The 13,953-nt window shown below is 44.5% G+C and overlaps 1 protein-coding gene across 3 annotated transcripts in view; it reads right to left on the bottom strand.

Moving 5' to 3' along the window:
* Nucleotides 1–9,525: 9,525 nt before the first annotated feature.
* NDUFS5 (NADH:ubiquinone oxidoreductase subunit S5) overlaps nucleotides 9,526–13,953 on the bottom strand; it is an 11,092-nt gene continuing 6,664 nt past the window's right edge. For all 3 annotated transcript variants that reach the window (XM_021715728.1, XM_021715727.1, XM_008064418.2), the window contains exon 4: nucleotides 9,526–9,748. In XM_021715728.1, the coding sequence (XP_021571403.1) occupies nucleotides 9,644–9,748 (105 nt within the window). In that variant the 3' untranslated portion in view covers nucleotides 9,526–9,643. The remainder of the gene's footprint in view (nucleotides 9,749–13,953) is intronic.

The raw sequence follows: 13,953 nt of genomic DNA, 5'->3' as shown, positions 1-13,953 counted from the left end.
TTCAGCATCCCAAGTAACTGGAACTACAGGTGTGCACCACTGTGCCTGACTAAGTTTTCGTAGAAACAAGGTTTTGCTATGTAGCCTAGCCTGGTCTCAAACTCCTGTGCTCAAGCAATCTGCCCTCCTCTGGCTCCCAAAGTGATTACAGGCATGAGCTGGGACTACAGGTGTGAGCAGCCTTGTCTGCTAATTCGACTTGAGCCATTTGGGATCTATTTCCATTTATTTTTTTTTTTTCCTTTACCATGGGTCACATTTCCTGCTTACAGGATGCAGGTCTATTGTACACATGTCTATTGTATACTTTCAACTGGGAGTGAAAAAAGTTGTAGAGATGCTGGCTTCTGTTTTTACTGAAAAGTGTTGACTTTTGTTCTGGCAGGCAGTTCTCCTTAAACTTGTGGAAACATGGTCTCATCCAATGTTCGGGTGGGTCTAAGAAAAGATCTTCTAAGAAGGGGGCCTAACTTCATTCTTTTGCATGTGCCTATCTGGTTATCCCAGCACTCATTTGTTGCCACTTAATGATCTTGGCACTCAAAAAATCAATTGACCATATGCTTGCCTATTATGATTTTTAAAAAAGAGAAAGTCAGGTGCAGTAGCTCATGCCTGTAATCCCAGCACTTTGGGAGGCCAAGGCGAGAGGACTGCCTGAGTCCAGGGGTTCAAGACAAGCCTGGGCAACTTGGCGAGACCTTGTCTCTACAATAAATAAAAAAGTTAGCTGGGTGTGGTGGTGCCTGCCTGTGGTTCCAGCTACTTGGAAGGCTGAGGCAGAAGGATTATCTGAGCCCAGCAGGTTGAGGCTGCAGTGGCTGTGAGCATGTCACTGCATTCCAGCCTGGGCAACAGAGTGAGACTCCAAACCCACCCCCCCTTCAAAAAATAAAAAAATAAATAAAGACGAGAGAAATAAATTTTAAACAATCAATTGACAATAGATGTATGGATTTATCCCTGAGCCTTCTGTTTTATTCCACTGATTTATATGTTTAGCCTATGCCAATACCACATTGTCTTGATTATTATTGCTTTGTAGTAAGTTCTGAAATTGGAAAGTCCTCCAGCTATGCTCTTCGTTTTCAAGGCTGTTCTTTTCCAATTCTGAGTTCCTTATACCCCCATATAAATTTTAGGATCAGCTTGTCAAATTCTACAAAGAAACTGACTGGGATTCTAAGAGGGATTATGTTGAATCTGTAGATCAATTTGGGAAATATTGCCATTTTAACAATGTTTTCTTCTGATCCATGAACATGGGATATCTTTTCATTTGTTTCCATTTTCTTTCTTTCACCAATGTTTTTTAGTTTTTAGAATATGAGTTTTTATACTTCCTTTGTTAAATGTATTCCTAAGTATTTTCTTCTTCTTGATGCTATTATAATTGGGTTTTCCTAGCTGCATTTTCAGATTGTGCTCAAATGCTTTTTTTTTTTTTTTTTTTTTGAGTCAGAGTCTCACTCTCTCAGCCAGGCTGGAGTGCAGTGGCATGATCACAGCTACCACAATCTCTATCTGCTGAGCTCAGTTGGTCTTTCCACCTCAGCCTTCCAAATAGCTGGAATTGCAGGCACACAATGCCACACCTGGCCAATTTCTTGATTTACTGTAGTAATGAGGTCTCACCAAGTTGCTCAGGCTGGTCTCAAACCCCTGGGCTCAGGCAATCCTCACACCTCCACCTCCCAAAATTCAAATACTTTGTATGCTGCATTCCCTCTCTCTTCTCCTTCCCTCCCCCCACACCTCTCACTCTCTCTCTTTTGGTAGACACAAGGTCTCACTATGTTACCTTAGTTGGTTTTGAACTCCTGATCTCAAGCAATCTTCCTGTTTTGGCCTCCCAAAGTGCTAAGATTTCAGGCATGGGCTACCACACCCAGCCTCCTCTGAGACTTTAATTATATGTAGACTGCTTGATATTTTTCCATGAGTAACTGATACTCTGTATTTTTCCCCCCAACCTTTTCCTCTCTCTGTTTTGGTTTTGATAATTTTTGTGTACCTGTCTTCACATTCACCAATTCTTTCTCCTTCAGTGTCCAGTCTACTGTTAAGCCCATTCAATGAATTTAGTTCAAACAATGTATTTTTCTGTTCTAGAACTCATTTGTAGCCGGGCTCAGTGGCTCAGCCTGTAATCCCGCCCTTTGGGAGGTTGAGGTGAGTGGATTGCCTGAGCCCGCGGGTTAGAGACCTGCCTGGGCAACTTGGTGAGACTTCATCTCTACAATAAATCAAAAATCAGCCAGGCGTGGTAGCGTGCATCTGCAGTTCCAGCTACTTGGAAGGTTGAGACGGAAGGATCACCGGAACCCAGCAGGTCGGGGCTGCGGTGGCCGGGAGCACGCCACTGCACTCCAGTCTGGGCGACAGAGTGAGGCTCCAACTCAAAAAAAAAAAACTCATTTGTTTGCAATAAGTTTATTTATATAGGGCAGGCATGGTGGCTCATGCCTGTAATCCCAGCACTTTGGAAGGCTGAGGTGGGAGAATTGCTTGAGCCCAGGAGTTTGAGACCAGCCTAGGCAACATAGCAAAACATCATCTCTACCAAAAAATCAAATTTAGTTGTGTGGTGGCAGGTGCCTGTAGTCCTAGCTACTCAGGAGGCTGAGGCATAAAGGCTGCCTGAGCCCAGGAGGTCAAGGCTGTGATAAACCCTGATCATGCCACTGCACTCCAGCCTGGGCGACTGAGACTCCAACTAAAAAAAAAAATTACTTATATTATACAATAGTTCTATTGTCCATTCTCCCCTTGATTATAGGCCACATTTTGCTACTTGTTTTCATGTTTCATAATTTGATATTGTATTCCAGATACTATGTATAAAAGAACAGCAGAGAATAAATGATAATACTTGTTTTATTTCCCCAAAAGTAGAAGCCCCCTCCTCTAAGAATTAGGCTAATCAGTAGAGCTGAGTCAGGGCTCTACTCTAAGGGTAGGGCTGAATCTCAACTTTAATAAGGTTGATTTCACCTGTGATTAACACAACTCTAACCCTTCCTAATTCTATTTTTTTTGGGGGGGTCAGAGCCTCGCTCTGTCGCCCAGGCTGGAGTGCAGTGTCAACACTTACAGCCACCGCAGACTTGACCTGCTGGGCTCAGGTGATCCTTCTGCCTCAGCCTTTCAAGTAACTGGTACCACAGTCGTGTGCTACCACGCCTGGCTAATTTTTTATTAATTTATCATAAAGATGAGGTCTCACCAGATTGCCCAGGCTGGTCTCAAACCCCTGGGCTCAGACAATCCTCTAGCCTCCACCTCCCAAAGTGTTGGGATTACAGGTGTGAGCCACCATGCCCGGCTTAATGCTATCTTTTTATCTTGTCAGAATTTGAGCTGGGAAGGGGTTGATTGCACTTCCAGGTATTTTTGGTTCACCTTTGGAGTCAACTCTGATGGGGTCCCAGAATACAATCACCTCAAGAATGTGCAGGACTAGCCGGGCTCGGTGGCTCAGCCTGTAATCCCACACCTTTGGGAGGCTGAGGTGAGTGGATTGCCTGAGCCCGCGGGTTCGAGACCCGCCTGGGCAGCGAGATCTCATCTCTACAATAAATAAAAAAATCAGCCGGGCATGGTAGTGCATGCCTGTAATTCTGGCTACTTGGAAGGCTGAGGCGGAAGGATCGCCGGAGCCCAGTATGTCGAGGCTGCGGTGGCCGGGAGTGGCCACTGCACTCCAGTCTGGGTGACAGAGTGAGACTCCAACAACAACAAAAAAAAGAATGTGCAGGACCATATTATGTTTATCACCTCTTCCTTCACAGCTAATTTCTCAATAAAATTTTAGGGGAGGCAGCAGGGCTGAGGGCAGAATTGTTGAGCCGGGCAACCTATTTGTGTTCTTCCAGATTCCAAGTTGTTCAACCATTCCATATTGTCAACTTAGACTCGGCTGATTTCTCCTTGACCTTACAATATCTCCCCATCTATGGCAGGACTACCCATGCCCACACCAGGAGCCCACTTCGTGGATTAGAAGGTGACCAATTCTCTGTTCACCTGTGAATTCTCTCTAGAATTCAGTTCTTTGCATATACCACTTTCTGTAAAACCCATGGAAAAGTGTGATTGTCTTGTCCAGGTTTTTCTTGTTATTACAGTAGCAAAGGTCTCAAGGCTTTCTGTATAATCAGATTCAGATCCTGAATCTAGTACTCAGAGCTGTTAGATACCAAGGAAGTTACTTCATCCTTCTAAGTCTCAGTTTAAAGTGTGGAATGAGGCAAGTGTGATGCATTTGCTATTCAGTTGGGCCTCTTTTCATTCCAAGTGACTGACTATCCACTCAAAACTAGCTTGAGCAAATACAGAAATGTACTGGCTCACATAACCTCCAAGTCCAGGTACAGGGATAGTCCTAGGAAAGATTTCATATAGAAGCTTACAATCCCAGGAGGCAGTTTTTCTACATCTCTCAATTTGGCTGCTGCTTTTCACCTGTGTATACCTTTATGTTTCTCTTCTTGTGGTAAAGTGGGTACTTAGCAAGTATTTGTTGGTTGAATAAAGAAACGTCTAAAACATCTATAGAACCTAGACCTTCTCAGCATTAAATCCAGAGGAAACATGTTTCCTGCCTCTTTTCCAGAATTTCAAGCAAGTCTCATTTCTTGGCTACAATTGGGTCATGTGCCTGATCTGGAGTATTACTGAAAACATAAGCCAGGCATGGTGGCTCACACCTGTAATCCCAGCACTTTGGGAGGCAGAGGCGAGAGGATTGCCGGAGTCTAGGGGATCAAGACCAGCCTGGGCCACTTGCCACCTCAAGATCTCATCTCAACAATAATAATAATAATATAAAAATTAGCCAGGTGTGGTGGCACACGTCTGTGGCTCCAGCTGTTTGGAAGGCTGAAGTGGAAGGATCACCTGAGCCCAGCAGGTAGAGGCTGCAGTGGCCATAAGCATGCCACTGCACTCCAGCCTGGGCAACAGAGACTATACTAAAAAAAAGAAAATGTGGTTAGGAAAGAAATAAAAATGTAGGAAATATACGAACAATTTGCTACCACTTGTTTTAAAAAGGGCAAAGAAATGTGTGTCTGTGAAGGTATAGAAGAATATATCTCTATGACACTCATAATATTGGTTGCCTCTGGGTAGGGAAACTAGATAGGGGAGATTGTCATCAATACCCTTTCCATCTTTTTTGAGTTTTAAACCACATAAACTATTTGAAAAAATAAATGAAAAATTTAAACATATTCACCAAAGCACTCAGGGTTAAAAAGCATATGCAGCTGGGCACAGTGGTGTGTACTTGTGATCCCAGCTACTTGGAAGGCTGAGGCAGGAGGATCTGAGCCTAGGAATTCAGAGGCCAGCCTGGGCAACATAGTGATGCATTTGCTATTCAGTTGGGCCTCTCTTCATTCCAAGTGATTGAATATCTGTTCAAAACCAGCTTAGGCAAATAAAAGGAATTTATTGGCTCACATAACCTGTAACTAAAAAATTAGGGGAAAAAAAAAAAACTTCTAAAAAAAAAGCATGAGCCATAGAGGTTGTAAGTTCCCATTTTCCAGAGTGCAGGGAAGGAATGGACAAGGGCAACAGGTTGTGCTGCTGTGAGCAAGCAAGTAACTTCCCCGTCAGTCTCTAATCAAGTGTAATCTTCCTCACAGCTTTCTGTCCCTCCTGTCCCTCAACCTCAGTTCTATTCTGCACCAACTTAACTGGTCAGAGAGATACAGTCCTAACTCTGCTTGTTCTTGTTCAAACAACTTAAATAACAGAGGTGCTGGAACTGGCCCAAAACTTTCTCAAAAAAGCAATTAAAGCACAAAGTTTACCAAATATACAAGGACGAGAGGCAGGGCTGCTTGTTCTGGAGCTGATATAAAAGAAAGTTTTTGATATCCTGTAAAGGCATCAAGGCAGCACATTCCAACAAACACAATTAAGTGTTCTCTCTCACTCCTATTTTGCCTTTAGATAAACACAAACTACTTGGATTTGTTTCCCTTCACTCTACAACCCAGAGCCAGGAATAAAGGATATCGTTGTATGAAAGGGCATACACCTACTTTAAGCCTTGATTTATATTCTGCTTGCTGGCATTTCCAATTGGGCTCTCTGATTTTACAAAAATATGTATGCACTGCATGTCATTTTTAACTTAAGAAATTCAGAAAAGCTTGTATGTACAAAGCAAATAAAACAACTGAACACAGGGTCACAGTACAGTGTGGGATCTTGCCGGCAGGTGTCCAGCTTGCTTTTCCAGTGTGATTGATTAGTGATTAGTACAGTAAATCAATTTAAGAAAATGCTGCTTGGCCTGTAACACAAGGAACAAGCAGGGCCCTGATCAAATGCCAAATCTCATACTTCCAATTTTGAGACCAGGACACAATATGTTTTCCCTTTTGAGGAAAACCTTGCATTCAAGCCCTACAACTGACATTTATGACTCAAAATGCTGAAGGACTAACAACAATAATCTAAAAAGGAAATTAAGAAAACAATTTACAATAGCATCAAAAATAAAATACTTAAGAATTAACTTAAGCAAGGAGGTTAAAGACTTGCATAATGAAAAGTGCAAAATATTTTTGCAAGAAATTAAAGGAGATATAAGTGGGAAGACATTCCATGTTCATGGATTGGAATGTTTAATATCACTGAGATGTCAATACTACCCAAAGCAACCTATAGATTTAATGCAATCCCTCTCAAAATCCAGTGACGAACAGGCACAGTGGCTCATGCCTGTAATCCTAACACTTTGGACGACTGAGGTGAGAGGAATGCTTGAGCCCAGGAGTTCAAGACCAGCCTAGGCAACATAGCAAGACCTCCTCTCTAAAAAAAACAAGGAATAAAAAATTAGCCAGGTGTGGTGATATTTGCCTATAGTGCCAGCCACTAGAGAGGTTGAGGTGGAAGGATTGCCTGAGCCCAGGAGGTCGAGGCTGCAGTGAGCCATGATCATGCCACTGCACTCCAGCCTGGGCAAGAGTGAGACTCTAACTCTTTTTTTATAGAGTCAAGCTCTTGCTATGTTGCCTAGGTTGGTCAAAAACTTCTCGCTTCAGCCTCCCAGAGTGCTGGGATTACAGCTGTGAGCCAGTAAACCAGCTGTGAATTGTTCTTAGATTTAGATTTTAAAAAAGGGTGGCCAGGCCAGGCTCGGTGGCTCAGCCTGTAATCCCAGCATCTTGGGAAGCCGAAACAAGTGGATTGCCTGAGTCCGCGAGTTTGAGATCCACCCGGGCAACTTGGTGAGACCTTGTCTCTACAATAAATCAAAAAAATTAACTGGGCATGGTAGTGCGCACCTGTAGTTCCAGCTACTTGGAAGGTTGAGGCAGAAGGATCGCTGGAGTCCAGCAGGTCGAGGCTGCAGTGGCCGGGAACATGCCACTGCCCTCCATCCTGGGCGACAGAGTGAGACTCTAACTCAAAAAAACCCCAAAACGAAACAAAAATGATGGCCGGGCACAATGGCTCAAGCCTTTAAACCCAGCACTTTGGAAGGCCAAGGCAAGAGGATTGCCTGAGGCCAAGGGTTCAAGACCAGCCTGGGCAACTTAGTGAGACCTCGTCTCTACAATAAATTAAAATATTAGCTGGGCGTGGTGGTGCATGCCTGTAGTTGCAGCTACTTAGAAGGCTGTGGTGGAAGGATGGGCTGAGTCCAGCAGGTTGAGGTTGTGGTGGCTGTGAGTGTGCTACTGCACTCCAGCCTGGGCGAAAGAGTGAGACCACAACTCAAATACAAAAATAAAAAAAGGAAGGAAATTCTGACATATGCTACAACATGGATTAACCTTGAGGATATTATGCTAAGTAAAATAAGCCAGTCACAAAAAAACAAATGCTATGTGATTGCTCTTTTATGAGGTAGAGGAGTCAAAATCATACAGACAGAAAGTAGAATGGTTACAAAGGGGGAATGGGTAGTTATTGTTTAATGGGTAGTTTCAGTTTTGCAAATGAGAGTTCTGAAGATGGATGGTGGTGATGGCTGCAACAATATGAACATTTTTTTTTTGAGTTGGAGTCTCACTCTATCGCCCAGACTGGAGTGCAGTGGCCGCTCCCGGCCACCACAGCCTCGACCTGCTGGGCTCCGGCGATCCTTCTTCCTCAGCCTTCCAAGTAGCTGGAATTACATGCGTGCACTACCATGCCCAGCTAATTTTTTTTTTTGATTTATTGTAGAGATGAGGTCTTGCCAAGTTGCCCAGGCGAGTCTCGAACCCGCGGGCTCAGGCAATCCACTCCCCTCAGCCTCCCAAAGGCGCGGGATTATAGGCTGAGCCACCGAGCCCGGCTTGAGGTTTCATTTATATTCTCAATATTTATATTAGTTTTCTAAGTTTCCTACTTTCTACATCTGAGCTTTTCTTTTAAAAACACACTTGTAAACATGTCAGTTAGAAGTGTTAACATACCACTGTTAAAAGATAGCAAATTAAAACAATAGGATTGCTTCTTTAAAATTAATTATTGGCTGGGCTCAGTAGCTCAGCCTGTAATCCCAGCTGGGAGGCTGAGGTGAGTGGATTGCCTGGGCCTGCAGGTTTGAGACCAGCCAGGGCAACTTGGCAAGACCTTGTCTCTACAATAAATCAAAAATTAGCCGGGTGTGGTAGTGCGCACCTCCAGTTGTGGCTGTTTGGAAGGCTGAGGCAGAAGGATTGCCGGAGCCCAGCAGACACCGCTGGGGTAACCGTGAGTGTGTGTGCCACTGGGCTCCAGCCTGGGCAACGGAATGAGACTCCAACTAAAAAAATAAACAAATAATCTGAACTTGGCATTTTCATAGCCTTAAACTTCACAGACCTTATTATACACAACTTTAAATACACAACCACTGTCTCCATCTCCCAACCCAAGTCTGTGTTTAAAAAAAAAACCCAGAAAAGGCTGAGCTTGTTGGCTCAGCCTGTAGTCCCAGAACTTTGGGAGGCTGAGGCGAGAGGTTTGCCTGAGCTCATGGGTTCAAGACCAGCCTGGGCAACTTGGCAAGCCTCATCTTTACAATAAATCAAAAATTAGCTGGGCATGGAAGCGTGCACCTATAGTTCCAGCTACTTGGAATGTTGAGGTGGAAGAATCTCTGGAGTCCAACAGGTAGAGGCTGCAGAGGCCGGGAACATGCCACTGCACTCCTGTCTGGGAGACAGAGTGAGACTCCAACTCAAAAATAAATAAATATGTTAACTTATTTACGTTGCCATGTTTTTTAGTGCTTTCATTCTGGGTTTTTGTTTATTTTTTTGAGTGGGGGGGGTCTCAAACCCACGGGGTCAGGCAATCCACTCGCCTCGGCCTCCCAAAGTGCTGGGATTACAGGCTGAGCTACTGAGCCAGGCCAAGTTAACATATTTAAAATATCTCACACATTGTAAGCATCCATAAAGTGTTAGTTATTATTCCCCAAATGCTAATTTTTTAGCAACAGGTAGAAGCATTTTTTTTTCAAATTTAAAAAACAGGTTGCAATCTCATTGTAGAAAGGCGTGATAGAAAAGAAAACAAGATAAATAGATTGGAGCAATCCTTTATTTTTACACAGTCCGACAAAGAGACTTCTGGTAAACAATCTTTCTGATAGATAACAGATAATATGAACTCAGCCTCCAGCCGTCAGCAGCTGCTCTGCTCAGGGCCTAGGCTCCCCCTTGCCCAGGTGGTGAGGTGGAGGGGTGTACTTCCCTTCCTTTATGAGCTTATCCCGCTGCTTCTTGATGGCTTTCATACGTGTCATCTGTCAAAGGAAAAGAGCATTTCAGCTGGGAGGAGAGATGCGCCTGAAAGTGAGTACTGGTGAGACTGAGCTAGATTTTGGTTCCATTTTAAGCTATAGATGGCTTTGCATCCTAGAGGGTCTCTGAGATGAAGTCAAGCTTTAAAGAATTAAACTGAAATCACCTCCTAAGATTTTTAACAAATAAACTTCTGGTACACATAATAATACCTCTTTGAAAACTAATAACTAAAATGTTCTTTTTTGTTTTTGGAATTGGAGTCTCATTCTGTCGCCCAGTCTGGAGTACAGTGGTGTGTTCACAGCCACCACAGCCTCGACCTGCTGGGCTCAGGCAATCCTTCTGTCTCAGCCTTCCAAGTAGTTGGAACTACAGGTACACGCTACCACACCCGGCTAATTTTTTTATTTATTGTAGAGACGAAGTCTCACCAAGTTGCCCAGGCTGATCTTGAACCCCTGAGCTCAGGCAATCCTCTCACCTCAGCCTCCCAAAGTGCTGGGATTACAAGTTTGAGTCACCACGCCCAGCTAAAATGTTCTTTATAGCCGGGCTTGGTGGCTCAGCCTGTAATCCCACGCTTTGGGAGGTTGAGGTGAGTGGATTGCCTGAGCCCTCAGGTTCGAGACCAGCCTGGGCAACTTGGCGAGACCTCGTCTCTACAATAAATCAAAACAATTAGCTGGGCGTGGTAACGCTCACCTGTAGTTCCAGCTACTTGGAAGGCTGAGGTGGAAGGATCGCCGGAGCCCAGCAGGTCGAGGCTGCGGTGGCCGGGAGTGGCCACTGCACTCCAGTCTGGGCGACAGAGTGAGACTCCGACTCAAAAAAATTAAAAATAAATAAAAATAATAAATAAATAAATAAATAAAAATGTTCTTTATATGTAAAGCAATACAGATATTTGCAAAGGCTTTTAAGAGACATATTTGTGTATACTAAAATCTTTTAAAATACTAAAAGTTGGGTGGGCACAGTGGCTCAAGCCTGTAGCACTTTGGGAGGCCAAGGCGAGAGGATTGCCTAAGCTCAGGGGTTCAAGACCAGCCTGGGCAACTTAGGGAGACCTCATCTCTACAATAAATAAATAAAAAATAAACCAGGCATGGTAGTGCACAACTATAGTTCCAGCTACTTGGAAGGCCGAAGTGGAAGGATTGCCAGCAGGTTGAGGCTATGGTGGCCATGAGCATGCCACCGCACTCCAGCCTGGGTGACAGAGTGAGACTCCGACTCAAAATAAATAAAAATTAAAAGTTAAGATTATCTCAGAATGAACACATTCCTTATCTCTCTATGTGAAAGTGGCAATGCTGCTGATGACTATTCCATGGGTAGGACTGAAGCAGAAATAGCCATATGAGGTCTCTTTACCATACTGAAGTAAAGGCCTGATATGTGCTCGGTCACTAGTCTTTGTTCAGTCCTGAATTCTTTCTTCTCAGGTAGGGCACTGATTGCTTCCCCCAACAAATCAAAGCCATGTTACACGGGTGTGTCAAAGCCACAACAACGAACTGCTCCCTAGATTCTTTGACACAAAAAATATACTTACAATCCTGACCACATTAGTCCTCTGCTCAAAACTCTCCAATGGCTTCCCATCTTACCAAGAAAAATATGAATCCTTACAATGGCTTACAAGGCCAATCTTTCTTTTTTTTTGAGTTGGAGTCTCACTCTGTCGCCCAGACTGGACTGCAGTGACCGCTCCCGGCCACCGCAGCCTCGACCTGCTGGGCTCCGGCGATCCTTCCACCTCAGCCTTCCAAGTAGCCGGAATTACAGGCATGCGCTACCATGCCCGGCTGATTTTTTGATTTATTGTAGAGATGAGGTCTCGCTGCCCAGGCGGGTCTCGAACCCACGGGCTCAGGCAATCCACTCACCTCAGCCTCCCAAAGGCGCGGGATTACAGGCTGAAGCCATCGAGCCTGGCTATCTTTTTTTTTGAGTTGGAGTCTCGCTCTGTCACCCAGACTGGAGTGCAGTGGCACACTCCTGGCCACCGCAGCCTCGACCTGCTGGGCTCCGGCAATCCTTCCGCCTCAGCCTTCCAAGTAGCTGGAACTACAGGCGCGAGCTACCACACCCGGCTAATTTTTGATTTATTGCAGAGATGAGGTCTTGCCAAGTTGCCCAGGCAGGTCTCGAACCCGCGGGCTCAGGCAATCCACTCACCTCGGCCTCCCAAAGTGCGGGATTACAGGTTGAGCCACCGAGCCTGGCCTGTCTTTGTTTCTTAATATCCTTCCTCTAGCTCAAACATTATTCCCTCCTATCCATGTAGCTCACTCTAAGTCTCTGTTCCAATGCCTTTTTCTGAGTTCCTCTCTCACTACCCTATTTAAAATAGCATCTAGCTGGGCTCAGTGGCTCAGCCTGTAATCCCATGTTTTGGGAGGCCGAGGTGAGTGGTTTGCCTGAACCTGCAGATTCAAGATCCGCCTGGGCAACTTGGCGAGGCCTCGTCTCTACAATAAATAAAAAAATCAGCCGAGCGTGGTAGTGCGTGCCTGTAGTTCCAGCTACTTGGAAGGCTGAGGTGGAAGGATCGCCGGAGCCCAGCAGCTTGAGGCTGCGGTGGCCGGAAGCATGTCATTGCACTCCAGTCTGGGCGACAGAGTGAGACTCCAACTCAAAAAAACCCAAAAAAACAAAAACAAAATAGCATCTACTTAGCTCCTAGCCCTAGTACTTTCTATCCTTCTGTTTATTGTCCCACTGCACTTCTCACTACCTGACATACTTGATTTTTACTTGTTAATTTTCTGCCCTTTCTCCCACTACATTATAAGCTCTGTGAAGTCAAGAGATTTTTTGCTGTTGTGCTTACTGCTGTATTCCTTTTTTTTTTTTTTAATCAAAGTCTCATTCTGTCACCCAAGCTGGAGTTCAGTGGCATGCTCACAGCCACCGCAGCTATGACCTGCTGGGCTCAGGCAATTCTTCCGCCTCAGCCTTCCAAGTAGCTGGAACCACAGGCACACACCACCCTGCCCGGTTAATTTTTTGATATACTGTAGAGATAAGGTCTTGCCATGTTGCTCAGGCTGGTCTCAAACCCGTGGACTTAAGGCAGTTCTCTCGTCTCTGCCTCCCAAAGTGCTGGGATTATAGGTATGAGCCACTGAGCTCTGCCTTTTTTTTTTTTTTTTTTGAGTGGGAATCTCACTCTGTCACCCAGTCTGGAGTGCAATGGCATCCTCATGGCCACTGCAGCCTGGACCCGCTGGGCTCAGGCTATCCTTCTGCCTCAGTCTTCCAAGTAGATAGGACCACAGACGTGCACCACCAAGCCTGACTGATTTTTGATTTACTGTAGAGATGAGGTCTCACCATGTCGCTCGGGTTGGTCTACAACCCCTGAGCTCAGGCAGTCCTCTCACCTTAGACTCCCAGTGCTGGGATTATAGCCACACCCTGCTGCTTACTGCTATATTCCTAATGCCTATATCAGCTCCTGACATAACAGGTGCGGCAATAATATTTTTTAAATGAATGGCTAACTTTTCTAAAAGGCATGAAGAGTTAGTATATTCAGTTAAATATCTCATTAATCTTAAAGTACTCTGGATATAACTTCAGTGGAAAAAACCACAGGTGTCCTAAATATTAATATAAACATTAATCATTTGAAAACACTTACCATTTCTCTATTAAAGAGTCTCCCAACAAAAAGACCAGTCATGTTTGAGCTATGATAAAACTGTATGTCAAATCTTTCTCTAAGCTAAAATCAATAACCACTTAGCATTGTGGATGAAAAACACAGGCTTTGGAGTCAGCCTTGCCAGGTTCAGATCCCAGCTCCACCAATTACTAGCTATGAGTTTAGGCAATGTCCTTAACTTTTCCTCATGTCAAGTTTTTAATTGTATGAGGGGAGACCCAAAAAACCCCAAAACTTATTTATAAATAACTGTGTATTTATTCTTACATATTTAAACTTCCGTCACCACTCTGTTTGATGCAACACACCTATCCAGATGTTTTTTCCACTGCTCAAAAGTTTCTGAACTCCTCAGTTTTGATGCCTTGTAGTGCTTCTGCCATTTTTTGTTTCACCTCTTCCACATCAGCAATGTTTCCCTTTGAGGGCTTTTTTCTTTTTTTTTTTGAGTTGGAGTCTCACTCCGTCGCCCAGACAGGAATGCAGTGGCCGCTCCCGGCCACCGCAGCCTCGACCTGCTGGGCTCTGCTG

This window comes from Carlito syrichta, unplaced genomic scaffold (assembly GCF_000164805.1).
Source record: "Carlito syrichta isolate Samal-C Ts95f unplaced genomic scaffold, Tarsius_syrichta-2.0.1 Scaffold307331, whole genome shotgun sequence".
Classification (NCBI taxonomy): Eukaryota; Metazoa; Chordata; class Mammalia; order Primates; family Tarsiidae; genus Carlito; species Carlito syrichta.
This window is presented reverse-complemented; position numbering and strand designations above follow the sequence as displayed.